This window comes from Penicillium brevicompactum (genome assembly GCF_028827555.1).
Source record: "Penicillium brevicompactum strain IBT 35665 chromosome Unknown utg000006l_segment0_segment0, whole genome shotgun sequence".
Lineage (NCBI taxonomy): Eukaryota > Fungi > Ascomycota > Eurotiomycetes > Eurotiales > Aspergillaceae > Penicillium > Penicillium brevicompactum.
Genome location: NW_026623209.1, coordinates 5,133,771 through 5,154,349, shown reverse-complemented (window position 1 = coordinate 5,154,349; position 20,579 = coordinate 5,133,771). Strand labels below are relative to the sequence as shown.

General features: G+C 50.9%; 10 protein-coding genes across 10 annotated transcripts; 5 read left to right on the top strand and 5 right to left on the bottom strand.

Moving 5' to 3' along the window:
* Window positions 1–91: 91 nt before the first annotated feature.
* Window positions 92–719, bottom strand: N7506_010177 (uncharacterized protein; the record flags this gene model as incomplete). Its single annotated transcript, XM_056959470.1, has 2 exons — window positions 92–392; window positions 658–719. 2 exons carry the CDS (start codon window positions 717–719, stop codon window positions 92–94), a joined length of 363 nt encoding a protein of 120 aa, XP_056808860.1.
* Window positions 720–1,889: 1,170 nt separating this feature from the next.
* On the top strand, window positions 1,890–3,018 carry N7506_010176 (aldo/keto reductase; the record flags this gene model as incomplete). Its single annotated transcript, XM_056959469.1, has 6 exons — window positions 1,890–1,958; window positions 2,015–2,025; window positions 2,081–2,138; window positions 2,198–2,379; window positions 2,434–2,803; window positions 2,863–3,018. The coding sequence occupies 6 exons, from the start codon at window positions 1,890–1,892 to the stop codon at window positions 3,016–3,018; spliced, it is 846 nt and encodes a 281-aa protein (XP_056808859.1).
* Window positions 3,019–3,313: 295 nt separating this feature from the next.
* Window positions 3,314–4,369, top strand: N7506_010175 (uncharacterized protein; the record flags this gene model as incomplete). The annotated part of the gene is made up of 1 exon (XM_056959468.1): window positions 3,314–4,369. The coding sequence occupies one exon, from the start codon at window positions 3,314–3,316 to the stop codon at window positions 4,367–4,369; it is 1,056 nt and encodes a 351-aa protein (XP_056808858.1).
* A 309-nt stretch (window positions 4,370–4,678) lies between these two features.
* On the top strand, window positions 4,679–5,561 carry N7506_010174 (alpha/beta fold hydrolase; the record flags this gene model as incomplete). Its single annotated transcript, XM_056959467.1, has 2 exons — window positions 4,679–5,114; window positions 5,197–5,561. The coding sequence occupies 2 exons, from the start codon at window positions 4,679–4,681 to the stop codon at window positions 5,559–5,561; spliced, it is 801 nt and encodes a 266-aa protein (XP_056808857.1).
* A 333-nt stretch (window positions 5,562–5,894) lies between these two features.
* Window positions 5,895–6,880, bottom strand: N7506_010173 (intradiol ring-cleavage dioxygenase; the record flags this gene model as incomplete). The annotated part of the gene is made up of 3 exons (XM_056959466.1): window positions 5,895–6,095; window positions 6,151–6,583; window positions 6,633–6,880. The coding sequence occupies 3 exons, from the start codon at window positions 6,878–6,880 to the stop codon at window positions 5,895–5,897; spliced, it is 882 nt and encodes a 293-aa protein (XP_056808856.1).
* A 440-nt stretch (window positions 6,881–7,320) lies between these two features.
* Window positions 7,321–8,405, bottom strand: N7506_010172 (tRNA 2'-phosphotransferase; the record flags this gene model as incomplete). Its single annotated transcript, XM_056959465.1, has 2 exons — window positions 7,321–8,196; window positions 8,256–8,405. The coding sequence occupies 2 exons, from the start codon at window positions 8,403–8,405 to the stop codon at window positions 7,321–7,323; spliced, it is 1,026 nt and encodes a 341-aa protein (XP_056808855.1).
* Window positions 8,406–8,789: 384 nt separating this feature from the next.
* On the bottom strand, window positions 8,790–11,866 carry N7506_010171 (uncharacterized protein; the record flags this gene model as incomplete). Its single annotated transcript, XM_056959464.1, has 4 exons — window positions 8,790–10,063; window positions 10,113–10,205; window positions 10,262–11,263; window positions 11,317–11,866. The coding sequence occupies 4 exons, from the start codon at window positions 11,864–11,866 to the stop codon at window positions 8,790–8,792; spliced, it is 2,919 nt and encodes a 972-aa protein (XP_056808854.1).
* A 262-nt stretch (window positions 11,867–12,128) lies between these two features.
* N7506_010170 (Efg1 domain-containing protein) lies at window positions 12,129–13,156 on the top strand (the record flags this gene model as incomplete). Its single annotated transcript, XM_056959463.1, has 2 exons — window positions 12,129–12,519; window positions 12,579–13,156. 2 exons carry the CDS (start codon window positions 12,129–12,131, stop codon window positions 13,154–13,156), a joined length of 969 nt encoding a protein of 322 aa, XP_056808853.1.
* A 2,036-nt stretch (window positions 13,157–15,192) lies between these two features.
* N7506_010169 (uncharacterized protein) lies at window positions 15,193–16,794 on the top strand (the record flags this gene model as incomplete). The annotated part of the gene is made up of 1 exon (XM_056959462.1): window positions 15,193–16,794. One exon carries the CDS (start codon window positions 15,193–15,195, stop codon window positions 16,792–16,794), a length of 1,602 nt encoding a protein of 533 aa, XP_056808852.1.
* Window positions 16,795–17,925: 1,131 nt separating this feature from the next.
* On the bottom strand, window positions 17,926–20,126 carry N7506_010168 (F-box domain protein; the record flags this gene model as incomplete). The annotated part of the gene is made up of 2 exons (XM_056959461.1): window positions 17,926–18,471; window positions 18,528–20,126. The coding sequence occupies 2 exons, from the start codon at window positions 20,124–20,126 to the stop codon at window positions 17,926–17,928; spliced, it is 2,145 nt and encodes a 714-aa protein (XP_056808851.1).
* Window positions 20,127–20,579: the final 453 nt, after the last annotated feature.

The following is a 20,579-nucleotide window of genomic DNA, read 5'->3' as shown; positions in this document are numbered from 1 at the left end:
CCTCTACGTGCAGAGTACTGCACAAGCAAGCACCCATTTAATCGACCAGTGCGTGATTTCTGAGTGGAGATGCCGCAATCCACCAACGAGCTCATCGAAAAGCAGCATTCCATGGGAAGCAACGAGAAACTAGACTCACTTCCCAGGGCTTGCCACCATGGTCAACTTCTTTGATGTTGCCTTCGACTGCCAGGTGGCATTCAGATCGGTCGAAAATCTCCCACCAGAACTTTGCCAGCAAGTCATCCAATTTGTTGATTTCGACACCTGCCAGAATTGCAAGAAGGCATTGATTGTACTTTGAGCCTGCTGCCTGCGCGAGCACAGACTCAATGATCGGGTTGCGATCGTTGGAGGACCTTCCGAGCAGCGCTAGAGCGTCCACACCTCGGCTATGCTTTCATTCAACTTCAAGAACCTGGAAACGGGTACTGTGGCATCATTGGTGCAAATCTATCCTTGCGAGCTGACCTCGGAACTCGAGGCAAATATTGTTCCTATTATTGGAACCGATCGGAAAGCAATTATGGTCGATGTGACCGTCGACTTCAAGCCAATGGAATCATACATATGCTTCGTTACTTCATTCGAACGAGCAGTGCGGGTTTTTTGGTGCGCTTTGAATGAGGGCAGCCTTCAAACCTTTACTTCTCGTACCTATCGTCTTGTTGCTGGTGCAGCGATTCCTGACAGGAGGTTGTTTTGAAGAAGGCCGCCATTTTGGTTAGGTCGGAGATTATCTCACCTCCTTTAAGTCCCCATTTCCAGCGCAATTATTCCAAGGGGAATCAATCAGTCAATTGCCTTTCGCGCCTGCTACCTTTAAACTCGCCAACTCAATGATCAGAGGTGGCAGACGTGGCAAAGTGCGTACAGGTCGCCCACACTATCCTTCGACTTCAAGAACCTTGAAAAGGGGAGCGTGACACCAATGGCGCAGGTCCTCCCCGTTCGGCGGAAGGAAGAGCATGATGGAAGTTTCATGCCCATTGTCGGCGATGGTCGCAAGGCACTGATGGTAAATGTGATCGCCGAGTTCAAACCATTGCAGATGAGGACCTGTGAAAGATTCCTTTGTCTACCACCACCGTGACCACCGATTTCTCTTGTACCATCCGAGGGCCGACGTTTGATCGAGTCCGGAATCCCGCCAGAGGGGAACTTTGCCCCTTCTTGCCAAAGAACCCCGCGTCTATCCAAATTCATAGCAAATTTCATCAATGTCAAAGTTATCAAAATTATCCTTTAGATCGGGTTGCGATCGTCGGGGGACCATTTGAGCGGATGTCTGAGACTATCTTTTACGTAGCCTATGGTGCTCAATTTGAAGTGAGATGAAGCATAGAAAATTGGTAGAAATAGGTGTTTGCCTGGAGACAAACAAAATTAGAAAGCCTCCCAAGATCAAGTCTTATTGGTTGCACTGGTACGGAGTACTTTTGACGGCAGCAATTACCCGCAGTCAACCCGATTTGCGCTTGACACGCCGAGTAGTGTTAGTGACACATCGGCAGAAGCCGCTGACATCTATAGACATCGTCAGTGACATCTTTTCGCTCTTTCTGATCAACGAAGCTGCCCTTGATCGTGAATTCCAATGGAAATCCAGTGACTGTGCATTAATGCATTTACTTCCTGCCCTAATAGGCAATTTTGCAGTGTAGATGCCAGTCAGTACTCAATTGGGAAGGCTTAATACGAGAAATGGCAGGTCGATAAACCCCAGGTAGCATTGATCGGCCATCGGGATGCCGAATCCAGTGCCCTTGAGCATCCCCACTTTCTATGGCGTCAAGATGGCCCACGAGGACGGGAATTACGGGACCGAGGTGGTCCGTGGAAACCTATATAAAGTCATTTCCCCATTTTCGTCTTACACCATATCAATCATGTCTCTCTCATTGCAGTCCACATATAAGCTGGTTTCAGGCTATGAAATCCCCGTCGTGGGATTCGGAGTGAGTACCCTCGCCTCAATCTCCCCTCACACGTGACTGACCTTGGTACGAACTAGGTTTACCAAACGTGCGTATATCCTGCCTATGACCATCGTGGATCCAATTGACTCTTATCTGTGTAGTCCCTCCGATGTCACCGAGAAGGTGACCGCCAAGGCCATTGAGCTCGGCTACCGCCATGTAAGCAGACACAAAGCTGCACAAAGGAATTTGGCCATGGGCTGACCAAGATTGTGCAGGTCGATAGCGCTAAAGTCTACGGAAACGAAGTGGAAAGTGCCAGTGCCATCCGCCAGTCCGGACTTGACCGTTCCAAGATCTTCTACACCAGCAAGGTCCCCCGCTCATGCATGGGATATGAGAAGGCCAAGCGGGCCATCGAGGAGAGCATTGCGGCCGCCAACCTGGGCTACATTGACCTGTATGCGCTGCCCCGCGAGACTGCAGAATAGCATAAGCTAACAATTGCAATCAGTATGTTGATCCACGCCCCCTACGGCGGTAAGGAAGACCGCCTCGGCACCTGGCGCGCACTCGTCGAGGCCCAGAAGGCAGGCCACATCCGCTCCCTGGGTGTGTCCAACTTTGCCATCCAGCACCTTGAGGAGCTGGAGGCTTACATTAAGAGCGGAGCCGGTGGCGAGATCACCGTTGGCCAGTATGAGATCCACCCGTGGTGCCCCCGTGAGGATATTGCGGAGTGGTTGAAGAAGCGCAACATCATCGTCGAGGCGTACTCTCCACTTGTGCAGGCGACGCGCATGAAGGAGCCCGTTCTGCAGGGACTGGCTAAGAAGCACGGCAAGAGCGAGGCCCAGATTTTGGTCCGCTGGAGCTTGCAGAAGGTACGTGACGGTGACGATGTGCGATGATTTCGGAGAATGAGTGATTAACCTGTGCCTAGGGATACGTGCCCCTCCCCAAGTCGGTGACTGAGTCTCGCATCCTCGAGAACTCCCAGGTCTTCGACTTCACTCTGTCGGAAGAGGATATGGCCAGCCTGAAGCTCAACCTGTATGAGCCCGTGTGCTGGGACCCCGTCCGTGACTGCAAGATCTAAATGACGTCAACGAAGTAGAAAAAGAAAAGAAAAAAGTATAGCAAAAATGGCTAGAGTCACAAATGCCAAATTCAAGATTCAATTTCAATAACTTGTGGCGTAGAGTAGCGTAGATAAAGACACCAAGATCGGGACATAATAAGCCGTCAAAATCCGGCAGTTTGTTGACTCGGTCGGCATAGCAATCACCGCCAAAACCCAAACCGAACATTGGCGCCTGCCTCAACACCTTTCTATCATCACTCTCCCCCAATGACCCGAGAAGCAGCAGGCAGTCGCTGCGACGATTGCCACCATGCCGGATGAGCCACGGCGCATTGTCTTGGAGAAATCCAAGACCGTTCGACGCCGGTACCAGCGCAGCAACCAACGATTCAAATTCAGTGCATCCCAGATCGAACGGCTAGACCGCGAAGAGGAACGAGAGAAGAAGGCGAAACAGCTCCGCGAAAAGGACAAAAAGCGCGCTGCTGCTAAGAAACGGAAAGCCGAACAGGAGGCTCGCGTTCGCGAGGAGCGCAAGCGCCGCGGCATCCCCGACCCTAATGCACCCCGCGTTCCGTCAAGCCAGCCACTTCTATCTATGTTCCTGGGCGCGGGGAAGACAACACCTGCCCCTGCGACCGAACCGGAACCGGAACCAGAACCAGAACCAGAACCTGCTCCTGCCCTCGAACCTGCCTCTGCCTCTGAGTCCGAACCTGCACATACCACTACCGAGACTGAAGCACATGGCTCTGAGGGAGGCTCGGGTCCAGGAAGCGAGGCTGGTGACACCGAAGCCGGATCAGATGCGTTTGACGACTTGGATGAAACAGTGGAACGCGATCTATTCGAATTGATCGACGGCGTCGCAAACCCTACAGAACCTACAGTCGACAAAGAAAACCACACTGCCCCAAATGACGACTGCGACGAGTTCTCAGACTGTTCAGCCTTTGAAGATATCATACATCAAGCTGATGCGACCGCTACGCGAATAACTGACGAAGAAAAGAATGAACCTGCCCTACCTGAGCCACCCCGGCGCCCGCTTCCCTCCCAGCGACCGAATGCCGTACCTGCACTACCCGTGGAGTCTTCATTTGGAGATTCTTTCCAATTCGATGCAGCAGATTTCCTCGAGGCCGAAGCAGCCATTCTGAAGACACCAATCGAGACTAGACCTCGTTCCCCATTGCATAGAACCCCACTTCCACAACCCAAATTGGAACAGCCGCGCAGCATGCCTGCATTGCCATCCTTTGCAAATTCCTCCTTCCGGGATGAAACTGCCGATTGGATGGAAGAGGCTTTTGCCTTTGACGGCGGCGACCCTTTTGATGAACCTCATAAGATACCCCTACAATGACAATAATTGAACCTATTGGAATAGACACAACGCCTCGCGGCAATTTGATACATACAATTCTTGGCGAATGAGATCGGCTGCGGTCCGACGGTCGGGTGGGATCCGCTTCGGATGCTCAATGCCTTGCAGTCGGGACGAATAAGAATATTGGAGAGCTTTCTTTCCGACGGATCAAAGATGACAGACTAATTGTCATCAGGTACTAAAGTAGTACTAGCCTGACTCTTATCGGCAATGACGTTTTACTTATCGTTATAGTTCCGCTTTTGCTTTCCTTCTTCCCCTCATTGTATACTCCCAATTGCAAAGATGCCTTTTGTCCAAGCAAACAGCCACCGTCTCAACTATGCAGACTCCCACCCTGGCGGTGCTCCCACCTCAACCGGCCTGACCTTCGTCTTCATCCACGGCCTAGGCTCCTCGCAAAACTACTACTACCCAGTGATCCCCCACCTCACTGAATCCCATCGCTGCGTCACCATTGACACATACGGCGCTGCTCGCTCCGAATATACAAATGCCACAATTACCATCCCCAGTATCGCAGAGGATGTCATCGGCGTGCTGGACACGCTGCAGATTCCCAAGGCCGTTGCCGTCGGCCACTCGATGGGCGGGCTCGTGGTGACGGAACTGGGCGCTCGCTACCCGGATCGAATGCTCGGTCTCGTAGCTATCGGCCCAACCCATCCCTCGGAACTACTGGTTTCAGTCATGGGCAAGAGATCTGCAACTGTGCTTGAAGGTACGTCCTGCTCATCAAGTGCTCTCGGGAATTTGCACATTGTCTTTTACCATCTTGGGTAACGCTAACCATACTTCTACAGCTGGAATGGAACCAATGGCCAATACAATTCCCTTCGGAGCCGTTGGCTCGCGAAGCACCGCGCTGCAGAAAGCTTTCATTAGAGAGCTGATCCTTGGTCAGGACCCGAAGGGCTATGCCGCGCTGTGTCGGGCAATTGCTTCTGCCCAGGTGCCGAACTACGCCGCTATCAAAGCTCCGTTCCTGCTGATTGCGGGTGAAGAGGATAAGTCTGCTTCTATGGAGGGGTGCGAGCACATTTTTGCAAATGTCTCAAGTCAGCAGAAATCTCTGGAGGTGTTGAAGGGAGTCGGTCACTGGCACTGTATTGAGGCTGGTGATGAAGTCGGCGCACTGATTGCCGATTTTGCGAGTGTGGCTCGCTGAGATTTAGTTTTAGTCTAGAATTGTTGCCCTTCAATACGAGCGACATATACAGCTTTGCTGAGCAAATGAGTTGGCGACAAACGCATGACCTTGCTATATGGTTGCTTTCAAGTATAGGATCTCAACAAGTTATAATACGCAACCTTGGAAGCCAAGAATAGCACGTCCAAATTCACGGTCCATACGCGTCTTCCTGGTTTGAACTGTGTCGCTTTACGCCAAAGGCAAACTGTTGAACAGACTCGATTGAATGTGGGTAATTGGTTTCAGTATGTGCAAAGAACGCTATCGTAAAACAAAGTAACGGGGTGTTGGATATGCAGGTGATTTTGCTTAGGCGCCATTGGCCTTTGGTGCATCCTGCACCAATTTGATATCATATTCGAGCTCGAGCTCGGCTTGAGGGTCTCCCTTGCGCGACACAAAGTCCACCACCAGGGAGTCCTTAACAGCAAACACCGAGTCGTTGTCAAGATACTTGTCCTTGCGGTCGAAGATTTGTGTCGTCAAAGGACGGTAGTCTTCCTTGGTAGCCTTGAGGGAGATTAGCATACAGTCTCTTCACAAATCTCCAGCAGAAAACACTTACAAGGATGTGAATATGAGCTGGACGGAAAGGATGACGATCCATCAATTCCAGGATCTTGCCAGCAGGACCATCGTTGGGAACCGGGTACGGGGTCGGGCGCAAGCAGTAGAACCAGTACTTGCCCTCCTCATTCGTCTTGAACTTGCCGCGCAGATTGAACTCGACCTGCTCGGAGTCCTGCTGCTCATACAATCCGTTCGTAGAGGCCTGCCAAACTTCAACCGAAGCACCAACCAGTGGCTGCTTGGTCTTAAAGTCCAAAACCTGACCATGCATAAACACCAATTCAGCATCATCAGGCCTCGTCTTCACAATATCCTCGCCGAGTTCGCGCCACGGGGTATCGGCGCGGAAGAAGGGTCCCAGGATAGCAGTCGCCGTCGGCGCATCCTTAGCCTCCTCAGCAAGCGTAAATGTAATTTCATCAACCAGTCTGCGCAACGTTAGCAAACTGTCTTCTAGGTTCGCGCGCTTCATCTTACGTCTCCAGACCAAATACATCACACACCAACTGCCCCTCATTGCGCTTGTCGTCGCTCATCCGTCCAGCCCAATTAAGCATCTGCACACCAGCCATCCACTCATCAACAGTGAGCTCCTCCTCGCGCGCATAATCATGCATGTGCCTAATCAGACCGGCCATGAGCTTGCGCATGCGCGGCGTGGTCTTCGGACCCATCGCGTTGATGACATTGTCGGTGAAATTGGGGTCGAAGCGGTGTGTGGCCATTGTGAGGAGAAAGTGATGATGTCTGCTGACTCTGCTCTGAGGGGGATCTTGTTATTATATACTGAATCCGACGGTGTGCAGAAGCCAGCGGGCTCGGAAATTCGGAGCTAGGCCCCAGATCTGACCAAAACCATGACGCTTATTCGAGGAAGACCCCGCAGCGAATGGCATGATTGGGGGGTCGGATGTTCGTGTGGTGATCGGCTGGGGATCGGATCGCCCTGCGCTTCCGATTTCCCCACAGTCGGATGTGGCAGTTGGCGTCGGAATACGGCACAACAATGCACAGTATACGGAGTACTACATATGGGAAATATGGGGATTTGGGGTTCGAAGCTCCCGTTTGTCCCATGAGGACGGAAATAAGGACTGGCACCAGTGGATAGTCCGTATTAATTTTCTACAAGGGTTTTCCGGGGACTGGATCCCGATGTTATCAATCACCGCCGTCCCTTGGGGTTGCCTTTGCTCGTGAGATTCGCTGGAAGCTCCTGGAGGACCTCACCGCGCTCCCAGAGCTTACCGAGCCCGACTTTGCGCTCTGCTACCACGTCGAAGAACTCCAGTGAGACGAACTTGTGCTCCTCACCCTTCTTATCATCATTCGCGCCCTGGGAAACAGGAACACCCTCGCTTAGGATAACCCCATTCTCACTGCGCCAGAACGGAACACCGGCAGCCAGTGCTTTGCGAACATCAATGTAGATGAGAACCTGTGCATCGCGGCGCATACCCGAAATGACACGGGAATCATCCGGCTTGGGTTTTCCCTGCGCGCTATCACCGCTGTGAGCGGCAAGCACAGATTCAAGTGGCGGACCAGTCGCAAAATGAATGTGATTGCGACCCATGCAGCGTAGTCCCCCAGATTGTAGAATCGCCGGCCAAGTCGGATGGAAGGTGCCGTGGACCACAGTATCTGGTAATTTCGACTCGTCGGATAAGGAAAGCGGTTCGAGGAAAGATGCCGCTTCCACAGTCTTGATGCTGTGTCCCTGCGTCGCGCGAATCAAGAAGTTCGCGGGGTCTTTATCTTTGACAGAAAGTGCATGATCCGTTGCGGATTGCTGGTCTTCGCTCGTAACAGGCGCAGACTCGAGAACCGATGTGGCAGGCTGGGTTTCACCCACGATCTTACCAGCTTCGTGCTCTGCATCGGGTGTTGTTGATGGGATCGTGGTCGCTTGGGTCGTGGATGAAGTGGGCTGTGCGGATGGAATGTAGAGAAGGGCGAAGCGCTTTTTGTCTGAGGATTCGACTGCGTGGAGGATCTCGGGGAAGGTAACTTTGAGAGATTTGAGTTTCCTCCATTGTAGCTGAGGACACACGGTTGATTAGATCGTGTTCAAGGTAGTCGGGTCTGGAATGCACATACCACGTCGGTCACGCTCGCGTAGCCTTGCGCGTTCATCTTCAGCCCTTCTTTTTCGGCAGCATGTCGCAAAAGCAAGCTGAGTGCTTTGGAGATTTGAACATCGCGACCTTGGCCTCGGCCGCGTCCACGCTTGTCTGAAGGTTCGGGCATTTTTGAAGCTTCGAATGAATGCGATGCGGGGAGGAGGAATATTTTAGTGGGGCTCCGATAAACCACCAGAGCAGAGTTGAAGAGACCGGCTTCTCTGTGAGTCACGTACTCTCTCTGATAGCTATATGATTGTTGCCTTGGATCTTAAAGGTTGTGGTTTTTGAAATACTATGACTCAATATTAAAGCTGGAGGGGGAAAAAAAAAAGAAGAAGAAGAGGGAGAAAAACTATGTATGGATCGTGTCTGACTCGTAAAGAGAACTCCAGACCATTTGGAGAAAGCTAGTGTATTCTTTTCATACTTCTGGAATATAATTGACACAATGGGTATAGGATGTTGAAAGAAAAGAGAAATTGCGAGAAAGCGAAGGGTGACGAGCCCATCACCGATCGCAAATACAGTTGCACTCGGCCACAGGGCAGACCTTATGCCGCTTGAACCATTCGCCCGCATGGTGAGCATGGTATCCATGATTGCAATGAATACAGAAAACGACAAACCGTCGCATGACCTCCGCCTCGGTGTTCTTACGAGAAGCCTCTGCATCGGCGGCGATACTCGCGCGTGACATTGGGTCCGGCGATCCTAACCAAAGAGTACAGACTCCACAGCGAGGCATGTGTCGACCGCAGCGCGGGCACACGGTTCCAGACATAGTGGCTGAGGCCAGTGGATTGCCCACTGTGGGGTGTACAGTCTCCGTGCCTTTGGCGGACGGAGACAATTGGGACGAAGCGTCATGCTGTGTGAGCGGGTTAGTACAATAATTGCATGTAAGGCTGACTTGCTGCGGTGGCGTTGGTGCAAGTTTGCGGCCGTCCGCTGTCACTGCGAAACGGCGGGAGCCAACATCGAACCGGGCACGTTCGAGTTGGAGTTTCCAAGAGTTCATTTGACGCCGGTAGGTTTCGCGCCAGGCTTCGAATTGGATGACGTGTTTTTGGTTGTTCACAAGTCGTGGCACGGTGTGACTCATTGCCAGAACTGGGGTTTGGACATCGTTGAATTGTCCAATGTAAGACTGGAATAGACCCATGGCCAGGTATCCCAAGCCCGTAAGCACGACTCCTTCGATGTCGCCTTGTCGAATAGCTTCAGCGGTAGCGTCTCTCAGGTAGACACCGAGTTCATCATCTGGGAGCCAGCGTAGCGCGACCTCGACACGATATTTGAGAGGCAGTGTTGTTTCCTTGATGACTGCGTTCCAATCACCCTTGCTCACGAGGGCCAAGATTGCCCGAGCATAAGGGTCGATGAGCTCCTTGGCAATCTCAGCACAGGTCTCTTCCCAGTCTGTATCGCTGTCCCCCTTGGAGGCACCGGCGATCGCCATAGCCAGTAGTTTGTGGGCTTGAGTGGGTTTGTTGCTTCGTAGTCCAAGATAAGCCAACTTAGGCTCGTCCTGGAAGACAGCAAGTGCAGCAGCTTTTGTGTGCTGGTTGTTGGCAGAAAGCGTCTTCACCGACTGTTCCAATTCACGATAGGATTGTGTTGCCCCGCAGAGACGAAGACAGAGACGCCGATGGCTGGGATAAGCTGTATCACATCCCTTTGTCTCGGGGAGGTCTAATTGTTCTGTCAAACTTGCGACAGCCTCCGCAACGGTCTTGGCGTCGTCGCTCTTAGCATTGATAAGGCGTTGTTCCAAGCCATGCCCTGAACTCAATATTAGCTTCGAAAGTGGAAAATTTAGGAAGACACAAACCCAGATCGTTGTTCCAAAGATTGGCGACTCCTAGATAATTGAGATCTAGGCCATTCAATACCATCGACGTTCCGGAAGAGTCTGTCCGGGCACCTAGGGAAAATGCATGTTAGCAACAGCGAGAGATTTAGAGCAACGGAAAGACACACGTTCAACCCAACTCCAAAAGTCTTGCAGAGCTTGATCGTCGGCCACCACTTTGCGGTTTCGAGTCTCGTCAAACAGGTAGCCTTCTTTGCACCGAGACTTGTTGACTGCACCGAGGGTAAGTGCCTCTTTGGCCGTGAGAGGGACGCCCATCGATCCCAAGGCCATGGTTCGTTCCCGATGCTCATGACTCGATATGGGTTCAGGCTGTAGATTTCTCGAAACAAAAAGTTGGCCGTTTGAGTTCGCGCTATGCTCCTGCGAGCTGAAACAGACGCGTGATCTGATATTCCCAATCAAATCCGAGATGGGCGAGATTTGGTCACAGAGAGGGTGGATTGATCTCACATCCGAGTCATTTGATGATCTTCCGCAGGCCAATACACTTTGTGAGGATAAATGGACTGGGGCACAAGGCGGCTGAGCGGTAATTATTTGGGGAGTTCCGTTGCCGTCTAGCGCGATCGCGCTCGGTTGAGCGGTCAGATTGAGGTTGAGGAAATCAAATGAAACGACACGATCTTTCAGACTGCAGCCTCGAGTTGGATGATCAAAGGGCACACACACATCACGGACGTTCTTGGTGTAGACTGATTCTGGATAATTTCTGGAAGACCCTTGCCCAAGGGTCTCATCTATGGAGGAACGATATTCCTCTGGCAGGTAATCTTTCGCAAGTTCATAATGCTTGAAATGACCAGTGCTGGATAATGCAGCCAGACTGCCTCGGTTGGTCTTTGAGAACCGCAGACTCCAGATAGAAGCTTTCGAATGGAAGACATTCTTCAGTTGGAGCGCAGCTGTTGTTTGGCCCGATTCTGCGGTAGCCGCAGAGGAGCCGACGGCTGGAGATGTCAGTCGGGTTCCAACGCGGCGATCCCACACGCAGATCGTGCTTTCATTAGATGGAATGCACGAAGCAATGTAGTTTTCATCAAGCCAATCAATGGCCAGATTGTGGACGCAACGAGTGGAGTACTGTAATGATGGGTTACCAGGTCCCTCTTTGGTGGGGGTCAGCTATGTTCATATAAGTCGTTGAGACACTTAAACAAACCTCTCAGATCGTAAATTCGAATAAATTGACCCTTAACACCGGTCACAATAGTATCAGGCTGATCCCTGAAAAACTTGATACTGGTTATAGGCTCAGAGCTAGCCAGCTTTCTCAACGGTTCGGTGAAGCCTTTACTCCCGCCAGCAGGACTGAGGCGTTGATTGACATCCCAAATGTTTAAGCAAAAGTCGTTGCGGACGCGATCAAGACCGGATGCCACGAGCCCGTGCGTACTGAATGCAACTGCGTTGCAGTAGCGCTGATTGCGCACCGGGAATGAGAGAGCTTCTTTGGCATCACCGTCAAGACGCAAGATAGTGGCCTCGCCTGAGGACTGGCCGACAGCAATTAGGTTCTCATTGGATGTGGACCAATCGAACGCGCGAAAGCCAGGAACATTGGTGAGGGTGGACAAGACTTCGTGGCGCAACGTCTTGCCGTCATAACCGTTCACCCTGCATAGACGAAACGACTTTCGTGTGACGTCGACAGAGAGAAAGCGTTGTTCAGTGGCCGACGAGGTCGGGGACCAGCGGATGGCCGACTCCATGCTGGCCCTGCGAAGCTTACTCCGTGAAAAGCCCTGATCGCATGAATCTTGGAACCCAAAATTATCAGGAACCAAATTCAAGCAATTGGGGGTAAATCAAATCAATGCGACGAGAGAGGGCGGTGGTGATGGTATCGGCGGAGACGTTCATTGGCTGATGTCGATCTGGGGACGGGCCGACAATCCGCCGATATCTTTTTTCTTATCACCGCTTTGCTTTTGCTGCCCAGGTGCGCTTCTCTTTTTGTTTGCGACCAACACCATGTCGACTGCTCCCTCTAAGCGTAAGACCCGAGATGGGTCTGAAGATGCAGCTCCAGCTCGCAAGAAGACAAACCGCAAAGCAGACAAAGCAGACCAGCAACCTCAATTCGTGGATTTCGGCAACGGAGGTGATGAAAAGAAGTCCAAGCCAGCACGCAAATACAAGGACAAGTTCGCTCCTCGCCCGGAAAAGGAATACCCCTCGATCAACGACCTCAAAAAGCGCATTCGTGATGTGAAGCGACTGCTCAACAAGCAAGACCTCTCTGCCGATGCTCGCATCTTGCAGGAACGTGCGCTTGCCGGATATGAAAATGACCTTGAAGAGGAAACGAAGCGCCGTGAAAGATCAGCGCTGATCTCGAAATACCACTTTGTTCGCTTCTTGGGTATGTGGTGGACATCCTTCATATGGCCCGTATATCTTGCTAATGCACAATCTCAACAGACCGCAAAGCCGCAACCAAAGAACTATCCCGCCTCACCCGTCGTCAGAAAGCAGAAGACGTGGACCCGAAAGAAAAAGCTCGTCTTGAGAAGAAAATCAAGAATTGCCAAGTCAACCTCAACTACACAATCTACTACCCTCTCACCGAAAAGTACCTCTCAATCTACCCCAAGTCCAACGGGAAAGCCGAGAAGGCAGGCTCAGGATCGGAGGGCGAGGCCTCAAAGAAGGAGACCGAGGCGAAACAAGCCAAACCCCCACTATGGGCCGTTGTTGTGAAGTGCATGGAGGATGAGACCCTGGACCTCCTCCGCGAAGGAAAGTTGAACATCAATTTCAACGGCGAGAAGATCCCAGAAATCTCCAGCAAAGCTCCTACCAAAGATACCAATGAAAAGAGCAAAAAGAAGGAGCACCAGAAAGATTCTAAGTCTGGTGCTCAAAAGGACAAGTCGGCTAAACGTGACAAGCACGGTGGCAAGAACGACAAGTCGGCACGCAAGGCAGACTCCAAGCATGCTGCACCACAGCCCACCGTGGATGAGGATGACGAGAGCGATGGTGGATTCTTCGAGTAATCAACATTGGGGCCGCACTGAACTTGTTCATGTATTATTTGTCTTGATATCCAACTCAGCATTTTTCTTGCACTACAGCGCAAATGACACTCGGGCAAAAGAAGACTCCTGTGTTTCATACTCGGATCCTTTGCAATCATTCTCCTATCTCTTCGACGACACAACTGAATCCCGTTAGCTAAATACCCCGAGCCCTTGACCCATGAGACACATGCTCGGCGGCCTAGTGGAAACCCCGATCAATTGCCGCACGTGGACTGTATTTGGGGTCCCGAATACATAAGGTGAACTATCAATAGCGGAAGAGCTACTTTAGAGCCACGGGACACAAAGATATCAATCCAGTGTTTCAGCTATTTCTTTTTTCAAACGTCTTTTTAAATGTCTGTTCAGGTGTCTTCGAACCGGGAACTTTCGACGTGTTTCCTCAAGGCGTTCTTCATGCCACACCTTCTCGCCGGTCCGGTTAATCTGCACCTTGACGCATCCGTCCACACGGATACATGACGCACGAAGCCCAAAGAGCCGTATCATAAAACACTGTGGCAAACGATCTGACACACAAAAACACAGATGTGCCCCCTCAGCCTCGAGCCACGAATACTCCATGATGCCAAGGAGGCGCTCTTCCGGGACCGAAGCTTGGTTGTCTGGTGAAATGAGAATTCGAAGCAAGGATATCAGCAGAGATTCAGCGTTGCTACCTTCTCCATCACATCGCCCCTGATCCAGACTCAGCTTGTTCTGGTGGGATCGGTGTTGTCGACGGCCATCAAACAATTGGGTCAATCTTTGCACTTCAGCAACAGCCTCGTCTTATCGTTCCCACTCTCGGAGAGTAAACACAACCTGGGCTCCATCTTCAGGGTCAGGTAGGGCAGTATGCCCTTTGCGGTCCATGCTGATGGCAAACATCTCGCTCCCTCTCTTATCCTGTGACTTTCTAAGGTGTTTTGAATCTGACCTGCAATCAGTCTCTCTCTCCCTCTCTCCCTGTCTCTGTCTTTCTCTGCGTCTTGTACGCATTGCTCAGACCTTGGTGCCACGATCAGTTTCATCTCACTTTTCCTATTACCTCAATTGCACGAAAATTTTCGCATGCTTCTCATTTATTTGTCGCTCAGAGTCTACATACCTGCTTATATTTGCTCTCTCATCCATCGCAACCGTCTTACTTGTGGTTGCATGACATGGTCGGAGCGATTTATGTTCCACGTACAACTCTACAACCTGAGAAGCTGCCTCATTATATCAACCGATCGTTTCTTCTTGCAAACGTGGGCTTTGTCTTGTGATCTCAAGTTGTGTCCTTCTCGCGGCCCAGAATTACTGGCACACATTACTTCTGCGTATTGCCGCCTACTTACTCGTCTTGCCATTCACCAATTCCACACTGTCAACATCGCTCTCCTAGATCACCTAGTCTTACTGCAAGACGTCAATTCCTGATTTCCATTTGTTTTTCCCCCGAATCAATATTTGTTGGTTCCTATACCATGCAAAGAACCTTGCTTTGCCCATCGGTTCTCACTCTCAACATTTGACCAGATTGAAGACTCGAAAATTCATTGTTTTCTGCAGTTCTATCGATCGCACAATTTGTCTTGAGCTAATATCACCCCTTTGAGTTGACGAATACGGCCAAGTTTCGGACACCTCTCAGTCTTCAACATTCTGCTTCTCGTCTTTCATTACCTCCATCTCCGAAAATCGATTCTTGATACACCAATACTTTCGAACATCTGAAGATCAGACGGAATAATATCGTTTATTGCGATTCATCTTTTTGCAACCGAAGCCATCTTTCTCGTCTCCAGTCAAGGTGCAGTCACTTTGAGTTGCAAAGGTCAGTTCCATCCTTTACACCTGGCGCATCTGAGCTATCCGTATACACCTTCAATTTCTTGGGATCTGATTTTCTTTCCCCTCTTGACTCGTCCGTCGAATCGCACATGCGTTGAAAGTGTCTGAACTTTTACTGATCGCTTCCAGGACAGCCATCAAATCTTTCATCTCTATAAATTGCACCAAGCAAAATGCCTCCCAGGAAAGCGAAAGCCAGCATGGCTTGCAAGCTGGAGAATGTGAAAGCTTTCCTGGAAAAGCAAGAAGAATTCAAAGCCGATTGCCAAGAACTGGCTCGAATTCACAAGGACTCCAACCCTGACGTTGAGTGGAAACCCGAACATGGTCCTGGACGAAAAGCTAATCTGCGACGCGAAAAGGCTCGAATGAAGCTGGTGTTGGAACTGGAGTTCGACGAAGAAACTGGCAGACCCCGGTTCCCGCCCCCAAACACACGACTCTCAGATGAGTGGGTGTACCTGGCCATCAAGCACATGAAGTGCATTCTTCGCGGGCAGCGATATCCTTACGACTTCGACAAGAGGGGTGATATTGATCCAGATCGCGTGCCTTCAGGGCCAGCGCCTATAATTTGGGCACACGGACTGCCTTTCTTCCCGGTTTACAAAGGCCATTACGTTCTCTGTGGTCGTGCTCATGCAGAGTGCATTGGCTGGCTAATCGAGGAGAAGAACAGGGAGGTCATGAAGCGCAGCCCACACTTCTCAATTGGGGCAGTCATTGCACCAAAGTCAGCTGTGGACAGTGAGCACACTATCGACCGACAATTGCTCCTGCACCAACCCATTGGAACTGAAAGAGATCTTCGTTTCAAGGGAAAATATCCAACCCGTGATGTTGTATCTGCGAATCATCATGAATGTGCAGTACTTCCGCGTCTCAACGAGGCCCCTCTAGCTATGCCTCTGTGGAAGGTACGCGGCTACAACGCTCGCTGTGGACCTCGGCAACCTGGCTGCTGTCCTACTTGCATGCGCAAAGAATATTTCATGGACCATGGCCTCACGACCGATGAAGAGTATGATCATCTCACTCGCGCCTATCATAACATCTACTCGGACGAAGATGAAGATTCAGAGGATGAAACAAGTTCGGACGAAAACGCCAGTGCAGAAGACGAGAACAATATCTTCATTGCTCAGGACATAGATCCCCAGGATGCAGAGATGAGCGGAATGGCACCGGTCCCAGAGGTCGCCGAACCAGAGGACACAACAAATGCATCCTTGCAAGATAAGACCCATTCACAAGACGGCCCGCAAGCCACTGATGTGGTTCAACTGCTTCCGCACAGCGAGGCTCCATACAAACTTGCATCTTACGATCCCGTTATGGTTTATGAATATGGATCAGAGACCGATGTGCAAGACGACACTGTCTCACAGGAGGACCAAGTCAACTCTGAATCATCTGAGTCGGGAAGTAATTCACAGGCTGCCCAATCCCTTCTCAACAGCCAATTCCCCTCCGGACTGACGCCTGACGATCCTCTCGTGATAAATGAAGATGGACCCCAGAGAGATACAAAATACGATGATCTGTTCAATGGTGGATTCGAATTCGCCGGTGCTCGTGTCCATCCAGGAAGATTGAATACTGATATTGACATGTCCGACACTGTCATCACCAGCAGTCCAGTTACCCCCGAGGAATGGCTACGCCCAAATATCATGGCTGAACTTGCCAATGGCGATCTAATGGAGACATGGAATCTAGGACCAACATTCACGGATGTTGGAATTGAAAAACAACCAGACTCGCAGGGAATCTAAGGAATGGACTTTTAAAAAGGTTAATGAGGTCGTTGAGGATTTTTGATGCTTTATGGAGTTAGTTAGGGCTATATCTTGCCCGGGTGAGGAACCGAGAGTTCGATCATGTATCAAGTTCAGTCACGGCTTATGTCTTTAGCACATTCAGCTTAGCAGAGCAAAGGTGATCGTTCCCACCCAAAGTTTTCTATTGTATGCCACCTTGGAAGTAAACAGACATCCATGGAGCTAATATTAGCCCGGGGAAGGGTTGAGAACGATGTACACGGCTCTGGAAATTGGGGGGGGAACATAATCAAGAGCGAAAACAAACCGAGGGAGAGCAGCACGGCATCAGCCTTGGAATATTGTGCATTTCCAACTCCTTAGCTTTCAGTCAATTTCATACCCCTTCCAAGGTTGCAGGGATCTTGAAAGTGATCAGAATGAGGTTGCTGACCCATAAAAACTTGCGTTGGTAAAATTCAAGTGAAATTATAACAAAAAATAAAAAAATAAAAAAAAAAATCAACTTACCTCCCTTATAGATTCACAGGCACTACTCCTCTGCAGGATCTGGCTACTCGTGCAGTGAACTACTTGACAAAGAGGAACTTGGAGGCACAATCAGATCATAAGCCCGAAAGGCCGAGTGTAGATGTCACGTAGAAGAGCCATGGTCCCCAGAAATAACAGCGCCAACGACCTATCTAAAGATACTGAAGCTAAGATGCTGCCAAATTGATTGAGTGGTGTGAACGTATGAGAAGGCCAGTCTTGACTCCAACGCCGATATCGAAAACACGGAAAAGGAAATCGAGAGTAGATTCTTGCTTATGCATAGAACGTCAGAAAAAAGAAAAGGCGTAAAGAATGACATCCCCAGAAAAGATCAACTGCAAGATCATGTATCGTGTCAGGGACTCCTTGGTCCGAGCGAACAGAAAAAAGAGAAAGGAAAGGGAGAAGGAAAAGGAAAATCGTATCATGCGTCAGTCATATGTCGATAAAATCATTGGTATCGAATTTCGACTTCGAATGGTCATTCTGGCGGTCCAGCGCCAGATAGATCAAAAAGCAACTTGCGCTTCACTGATATCGTTCCACAAGACACCAAAGAGGGAAGACGTGTCACAGTTTCAGAAGATGACTTTACATGACAGTGCAGCCACCACCACTCTGAGCACGTCGGCGTCTACCGCCGAGAGCAGTGATCGACCCGATTCCATACGTATCAGCCTCATCTTCATCAGCGTTGTAAAGACGCTCAGCCTCGCGTGCACGGCGTCTGCGTCGACGAGCACCCGCACCTGCGGCGCCCGCTTCCTCAGTCGCCATCATGTAGTCTGCCCATTTCCGATCCAGCCGAGATGCAGCAGCGAGGTCACCGCGGAGAACCCGTTTCGTGTGTTCGTCAACAGTCATCTGCCATCCATAGAAGCACTTGAGTTGAATGATTTCATTCGGGTATGTGAGCGAAGGCGAGGGCGAGGGTGTGGAACTCGGTGTGACGAATGTGCTTGTCTCTGGGGAAGATCCGGTGTCTGAGGTTTGGGTCACGGTGACCACTGTGGAAGCGAGTTTGCGGGAGGCACGCGGAATGTAAGCGTTGCTGGAGAGCACTTCTTTGACTCCTGCCCAAGTGACATTTGCGCAGTCGAAGATCATGAGGCGGAGTCCGACCTGGGGAGATCGTCGCTGTATCCGCGTCTGCGGATACGATAACTAGCTTCCATGAGGGTTAGGTCTGAGACTCGGGTGTTGTCCATTTCCACGGATCGCAGGTTCGGGCAGTTCTTCATGACTTGCAACATTCCTGTGTCGCTGAGGCTCTCACAGTAGCTGATGTTTAGATGCTCCATGCTTTGGGCACAGGGAGATCTCGCCAACTCTATCAAAGTGGCGTTTGTGAGGTGCTCCAAATCTTCTAGTTCCAAATGTGACAGATTGGGCGTTGTGCGAATGACATCCATGACGGAATCGTCGGTCAGCTCGGAGCACTGGGAGACCTGCAACCCCTGCAGATCTGGCACGTTATGAGCCAAACTCTTCAACCCGGTATCGCCAACCTCGGAACATTGATGGAGGTCCAGATGACGGAATCTTCGAGGTGGAACGATAGGACGATCAGTCAGCACATCCATCATGGGGTCTTTGCCGTGCATCAGCATCTTCAGACTTTGATCGGTCAGGTCAGTGCGACTCATGATCAGACGGTCCAGGCTGTTGCGCTCGAACAAGGCCGATGTGAACTTCTCGTCACTGAAACCACGAATCTCGCTGGCTCGGAGATCTTTCAGTCGCGTACAAGACTGCACAATTCGGAGCAGACCGGTAGTGTCAACGTTGCTACACCATGAGACATTCAGAGTCTCAAGCTGGGGGCAAGATCGCGCAATGACTTTCATAGCCGAGTTTGTAACAGTCGATAGACCCGACACATTGATGAATTCCAAACGGGGGTTGCGGAGAAGGAATGAGTAGATGGATGCCTTGTCAATACGACAGCCCTCAAGCGAAAAGTTGACGACGTTTCGGCAGAGATCAGAGATGCGCTCTCCATCAGAGGACCACTTTTCACGCATCTGAACGCAGCCTCGGAGATTGAGGTCTCTGACAAAGGGACCTCCGGAAGTGATGAGCTTCACCAAGACATCGCTCGGGATCTTGGAATAGTATTCAGTTGTGTCGACCTTTGTCCACAACTGTCCATCATAGCACATTTCATTCCAGGATTTGGAAACAGCAGAGCAACGAACAATCTCCTGCGGGGTCAGATGCTGGAAGATCTCCATCTTGAGTTCTCGCGGCATATCATTCCAGAAATCCAGAGTTCGGGCCGGCCGAGCCTCTGGAAGAGTGAGTGTCTCTTCGATCGTGGCATCCACAGGTGTTGTCAAGCGCGGAGACCCTCCTGGTGCCGGCTTCACATCAAATGGCAATGGAACGGTGCGAGGCAAAGAGACATTCGGGCCATCAGTGTCCACCAGTCGAATGCGGGTATTTATGTCCTGAGGTCCGTCAGGGGAACGGGAACAGTTAGGAGTAGTGACAGGTCTAGGGTGAAGGCCCCCATAGAGCTGGGAGGAACTTCCATTGCCTAGACAAGGGGAGTAAGAAGGTGAAGATAACGAAACGCAGGATAGAGAAGCCTTGTGGTCCCGACGGTAACCAGCGCTCGAAGATGAGCGTCCACGTCGAGTCAAGGTCGGACTGGAGGATATGCGTTGGAGATTCTGCAGCAACTTCTGACGGCCCTTTAATTTGGGTGGTTGCTCCGAGGGGATCTGAGCGGGCGACGGTGTCGGATCTTCGGAGACGGGCAGGATGGGATCGGAGATTTGGGAAGTCATTTTGGCGACCCTACTCGGCTTGTCGGACTTTGATCTGGGTTCACGGCCCTCTTGTCACGTATTTCCCAAAGGCCGGCTAGATATGGAATGTCGCGGAAGTGGTGAGGGGTTGGATGCGGTTGAAGGGAGGCGATGGAGGAAGTAAAGCGACGAACGCGCAAGATTGCACCGTGAGTTCTCAGACGATCATAGTGATACGGGATGACAGGACAATGAGTGAGGTTGGAGAGATCACCTTTGACTCGGGGTTCTGCGGGCCATGAAACCGTGGAACAGGTCTTCTTTCCGGGACTTGTGCCGAGTGAGGTTCAGTGTACCGAGAGAGCCGAGAGGTTACAGAAAAGAGGCATGGTGAAGTTGAGAAAGGACACAAATGCCAGAGATAAGCTAAAAAGAAAAAGAAATGGCGGAATGCGATACATCTACTAAACCTAGAACCAGGGCAGCGATCCC